This window comes from Cryptomeria japonica, chromosome 5 (assembly GCF_030272615.1).
Source record: "Cryptomeria japonica chromosome 5, Sugi_1.0, whole genome shotgun sequence".
NCBI classification, from domain to species: Eukaryota; Viridiplantae; Streptophyta; class Pinopsida; order Cupressales; family Cupressaceae; genus Cryptomeria; species Cryptomeria japonica.
In genome coordinates, this window is record NC_081409.1 from 145,198,889 (window position 1) to 145,205,023 (window position 6,135).

The window sequence follows — 6,135 nt, forward strand, 5'->3', positions numbered from 1 at the left end:
TCCCTTCCCCTCCTCCTCCCCTTTTTAGACCTCTATATTTCAATCTCTTTTCCTTTCTATATCCATCTTGCCATTTTTCTTCTTTCATCTATCCCTCTATCTCTAGTATAACTATTAATATCAACAGTGAATAACAAAAAATGAAATTTTTATATATGACATACAAGAAGAAAAAGGTGTGAAAATAATATAATAAAAATTATTATTTTTAATAAACATTTCCTATTTAATTATATCAACAAAATAATCTCTCTGAAGAATTCGGCAAGGAAAAGCAGGAAACTGGACAATAACACTAACCCCACACGGAAAGAAATTGGCGATGCAGAGGATTCTCAGTAGCCACCTTTGCTCTGCATCCGCTCACTGATCGCCAGGACAAATCATGACACACGCGGACCAGGTTTAACCAAAATCCACTGGATTTCTCAAACACACAGTAAACTTTCCTTTCATCGAACTTTACTCCCTTACAAGCTAGAATATATCCACGGTGGAACTTTTGCCTTTCCAGAATCTCCATACAGGAAAATAATAAACTCAAAGACAGGAAAAGCGGGATTAAAAACCCACTTCTGCTAGAAGACAGGAAAGTGTCATTACTATTTGCCTTTCCAGAATCTCCATACAGGAAAATAATAAACTAAGGCAGGAAAGTGCGATTAAACCCCACCTCTCTGGTTAAGACAGTGGAAAGACATCAAAAGTGGCTTGAAGTGCGATTAATGACCATAAAAACCCACCTATGGTAGAAGACAAAGTGGAAAGTCATTAAATCTGATTGAAACAGAGTCTTATTACTTTTAGCTCAGAACATTGGGAAAAATCAAAATGAGCAGAAGCAGAAGAGCAATCAGCCAATACAATTTCAGCAACTCTTTTAAAATCTGGCAAATTGCAAAAACAGCATGACACAGTCTACTAGGACTTTCTGTATTCGATAATAATTGATTCTGTTGGGACATTCTTAACAGTACATTAATGTTCACTTGATATAAAATCAGAATTAACATTTCGTTTCAAAGGTCCATTAAAAACATTTAGAGAATTAAAATTAAATTCTGCTACATAACCAAAGAACAGAAATGATTCCAAGTCAGAGAGAACATTATAAATAGAAATCTCTATAACTTTTACATATGAACCAGGCTCTGCCTGCAAGTTCAAGATCAAAAGCGACTAAGAATGTCGCCACCTATTTGACATTTTTTTCCTTCACACCTAGTTTGTTCTTCTTTGATTTCTGTAGAAGAATCCAGACTCCTCTCCTTAAATAAAGCACCCAACGCCTTATGCCGTTAAACAAACAATTTTTTTGCTGTACAATCAGTTACTTGGAACGCTGCTGTTAAAAGAATACTTTTAAGTCCTTTGGACTAAAAATAATCCATTCCAATTGAAAAGAAATGAAATGATGCTGTTGTATCTCCTTTAGGCAAGCCCCTTTCCGACTTTTGGGCTCGCAGTTAGCTCCTGAAATACTCGGAGCCTTTTCCGGACTTTGTCCTCATGGGAAGTGGGATTAGAATCACATAGTGCAGCCAAAATGGCATCTTCAAATTCTTGGCTATCAGGCCATGGATCTGCCATATCTTGCAATGGAAGCGAAATTGAATTAGCCTTTGTGAGAGGCTTGTTGTTCTGTAAATGAAAGTGGTGTTCATCTGTAGAATGAAGAGAATCAAAATTGCCACCGTTATCCACACACCCAAAAGAGAGTGATCTCCTTGGTGGAGGGTGATTTTCGTTGATGGGCTCTCTGAATTTGGCAGCATTCCTACCATTGTCTCCCAAAACCGGATTTACTGCTGCAAATGGCATCACAATGTTAGGGTTATTAGTCATATCTAATGTGAGAGGCATTCTGTCTTCAGTGCCCTGTTTATTATTATTATTCCTGACAAAAAATGGTGGCGCCGCACTGTTGAGAAGATGGTCTTTATTCATAATGTTGTTTGAGGTTAAAGGAGGAAATGCAGCTTTTGCAGTGCCATTAAATACCACTTGATCCAGCTTCTGCTTCAAAGCTCCTGTATGCCTCTGCATCATAGAACCATTAGCACCCAAAGGGGGAAGCCTGCCAGGGATATTAATGTTGGAATTGATGTTTTCATCGGCAAAAGCCTCCCCCACTCCATCTCCTCCATTTTCTTCCCAGAAACCATTGCTGAACATTGAGAAGTGGGAATTAGGTGCCTTTGGAGGAGGGGGAGCTAACACTGGGTGTTGGGATTTGTGTTGTAAAGGTCCAAATCCTGCTGTTGCCAAAAATGTTGTGGTATGTCCTGCACCCAGTGAATCTGAAACCAGACTTTTGGTTTGCTGGTTTCTGTTTGGGAATTGATGCCTAGCAGGACAAGGCTGAGGTTGCCACCATAATGAGGACTGCAGAGCAGCAATAGCCAATTCTGATTCTGGATTCTCATTAGAGTTAGATTGTGATTGCAATTCAAGCTCTTTTAACATCTCTTGAGCTCTTTCATATGATTTGAGATGAGAGTCAAGACCCCAAGGCCCCTCTGAAGAAGCAGGCTTTACACATCGAAGCATGGCTTTTGCCTCTACAATCCTTCCCTGCTTCATCAAGCAAATTCCAAGATTGCACATCTTATTGTTGTCTGGTTCAATGGATAAGGCTTTCCTGTATACAGCTTCCGCAGCAACATAGTTGTTCTGCTGCATGTAAGCCCAACCCAAGTTGCCCTGCAAGAAACACAAACAGTTTTTACAATGCTATATCAAACTGTAGCCAAATTTAGACATGTAGAGCACAAGATCACCATTTAGTTAGAACATACATATGCAAAAGAACGTACAATCACTATTTTGTCAGGATAATGGTGACAAATGGATTTAGTGTCAAATGACACAGAAGATCCCACATGTGGAACAGAAAGAGAGGTTCGAGATCTTCATACCAGCAAGCGGGTGGTCTCCTGTTCAATTGAAACCTGGAACTTTTTGCCCTGGGACCTAGCAGTTTTTGTGCGTTTGCCATTAAATGCCATGCCTTGATGAATGAGATTCAGTTTGTGCTTCAGGAGGCCTATTTGATCATCCAATCTCCCACATCTCTGCATTTAACAATCAATCTTCAATATCAAAATCAAATTCATAAATTTGCTAAATATTTCCCTCACAAAAAAGTAGTGATAGAATTACTAAATTGTCCGCCCCAATTTGCTTCACTACCTTTTCGTGGCATTTTCAACCACAACTCTAACAAACTATATTGACAGATTTCTAAACAAAACTGATGTCTCCTGGCAGAGAATATTTTCATATCCGAATTCGAATTTATTCATCTTTTAAATCTTCATTACAACCAAGCACCGAGACAGGCCTAACCCTACAGGATTTATACTATATATATACATCTAATAAATCTACAAGTTGCTACTCATATTGTATATGAAGCCCATGAAAATTAAATTAGCATTAAGGGAACCACTGGGACAGGCCTAACCCTACAGAATTTATACCATGTAATTATATCTAATACATTTATAAGTTCCTACCCATATAAAGTCCATGAAAAACAAATTAGCAATAAGGAAAGTTGGCACAAGATAGTAAACATTTCATAAAAGTGCGTGAAATGGTATCCTGGACTATTGAAAATACAAACCGAATTATAAGAAAAATGCATTGAAAATGTTATCTAACGCTATTGAATGTGCATGAAATAAGATCAAATATAAGTGAATAGACATGTGGGTTTATCTTAATTTTCAATCCACAGGAATTTGTTGGGTTGCTTGTTTGAATGGACAGAAAACGAAAAATTATTCTACTAACAGCAGTTTAAAGACAACAGGTGAATTACATAGCCCCCTACCTTGAACAGATCAAGCAATACATTGTCAAGGGATTCCTGTGCTTGATCAGAGCATCTATTGCGCAAGGACTTGATCGCTTCAATAGCTTCCTCAGGCCTATTCTGCTGCTTCATCACAATGGCCATGTCCTTAAGGGCACTGTCAACCCTATCATTGGAATTGATAGCAGCCCAAAACAGGGCAATTGCCCTGTCTGGATCCTTCTCTACCAACTACATTTTAAAATCCATCAATACCCACTGTTCAAAACATTCTCCATTTCTCATAATTAAAAATAAAAAACCAAAAAAAAATTCACACCTGAACATGTTTGGCCCTAACATAAGGGGTGTCACCCAGAGGGACCTTGTGAATGATGTGAAATGAATCAGCACGAGCAGGTAGAGAAGGCGGCTTCTTAGAAGGCTTCGCAGGGCTACAAGGAGCGGACTTAGATATTCTCTGGCCGCATTGAGGGATGCTTCTCCTCATATTTTCCATTTTGGTCTCCTTCCTTCCCTGTTTTTCTTCAAAGCTTTGTGAAATCAGAAGATTGAGGCTTTTGAAAACCTTGCAATTACAATAGAAAAACCAAAACAGGGCTGAGCCAAGCTCTCTCTCGCATGTTTTATGGGAAAGGAGCTCAGCTCGGCTGTGTGGGAATGAAGGAGATCAGAAATGGATGAGAGCCTTTGTTGGTTGTGGGGTTTTTGTTGGAGAAAGGAGATCTGTTAAAAAACAGATCCGTTGCTTGGCTAACATTACCGTTGCTTGAATAGTTAACCGTTGCAAAATAGCCGTTGAAACATGCTCGCAAACTAAAGAGCTTTAAAAACCACTATTATTGCAACATTTCCTTTTCCGTTTGTTCCGAGGCGTTCGTATTTCGTTTTGCTTATAATATTGTAAACGAAATAAATCGCATTACATAAATAATCTAGGTTAATTAAATAGAGAAAAATATCGTAAAGAGTTATCCTAATAGTTATAAGACATGTATGAAAATTAAAAATTAGAGTTAATGTTTAGTTATAAAATCAATGATTAAAATTGATATTAAAGGTATGAATTCACTATTGATCAATAATTGATGTCCTTGGTTTAATTTTTCATAAATCTATGTGATACAATATCAACTCTTATTTCATCTTGAGCAACATGAATATGATTTGATGTGTGGTAATAATCAAGTGAAATGTGCACTTGAAAAGTTGTTGGTGTTCACCTTTTCAATATATGAACCTATCAAGGTGGTGTCTAGGGAATCCATTTAGCAATTTGCTAACTCAATAGATCATTGGGTTCTCATACATCAAACCCTTGGTAGGTAGGATCAATGTCAATGAGAAATATCTAAGACTATATTTGTAGACATGCAAATGACACGTATGATGATGATCACAAAACAAATTCTTTGATTGCCCTAAAAATTAAAGCATTCTCTAATCATTCTCCATGTAATGCACTTGTAATGAAGTGCCCATTAAAGGTCTTTAAATACCATGACATATAGTAATTGCATGTTGTACATAATGTGTGCTAGTTGGCTCACAACTGCTCATAGTGGGGGTTAATCTTAGATTTTGGATTTTAAGTTCAATCTACACATTGTGGAATTGAAATAGGTCAACCCCAAGCCACTTAAAAATGAATCTTAGGGCTAACACTAATTTTTAGGTATGGAAAAATGCATGGAAGCAAGCGTAAACAAGGGTGCAATAATGATGAATAAATGACAAATGTTTAAGAGTTGGTGTAAATGGCAATAAATAAAGTTGGTTGAAAGAATGGGTCATGAGCCAAACTTAGTACCAAAGTATATCACTTGTCAATATATTTATATATTAAGATGCATGTTAAAATAAACAATAAATGACATGGGTATACAAATTTCATCAATACATTTTGCCTCAAATTCGAAATAACCCTATTCAATCCATAAACTAATCAATTCAAGTATAATGTTAAAATAGTCAAGAATAATACTCTAGTTGCCCAAGGAGAAAGAAACAATTTTGATCAAGGAATAATTAATTCATTAAATGGTGTTGTTAGTAAACAAGGAAGAAGTATGATTAGAGATATAACTAATTGAGTGTCAAAAGAGACATGGCTGTTGTAAGATACAACTCCTCACATCATGTCCCTTCAATAGCTATTAGAGGAGAATTGTGGCTCACAAAAGAGGCATCAAAGACTTGTTAATCTTAATTGGTCTACTCAAAGTGCTCAAAGAGCCTATGATCTACATAGTATTTGGAGAGTTCATTACCACCGATTACATGGCTTTGGACGCATGAACAAAGAGCCAATCAAG

General features: G+C 37.0%; 1 protein-coding gene across 1 annotated transcript; it reads right to left on the bottom strand.

Annotated features, from left to right (window-relative positions):
• Positions 1 to 1,030: 1,030 nt before the first annotated feature.
• LOC131067612 (uncharacterized) lies at positions 1,031 to 4,557 on the bottom strand. The gene is made up of 4 exons (XM_058002687.2): positions 4,140 to 4,557; positions 3,839 to 4,051; positions 2,919 to 3,074; positions 1,031 to 2,703 (listed from the first exon to the last, which is right to left on the bottom strand). Exons 1-4 carry the CDS (start codon positions 4,317 to 4,319, stop codon positions 1,432 to 1,434), a joined length of 1,821 nt encoding a protein of 606 aa, XP_057858670.2. The 5' UTR covers positions 4,320 to 4,557; the 3' UTR covers positions 1,031 to 1,431.
• Positions 4,558 to 6,135: the final 1,578 nt, after the last annotated feature.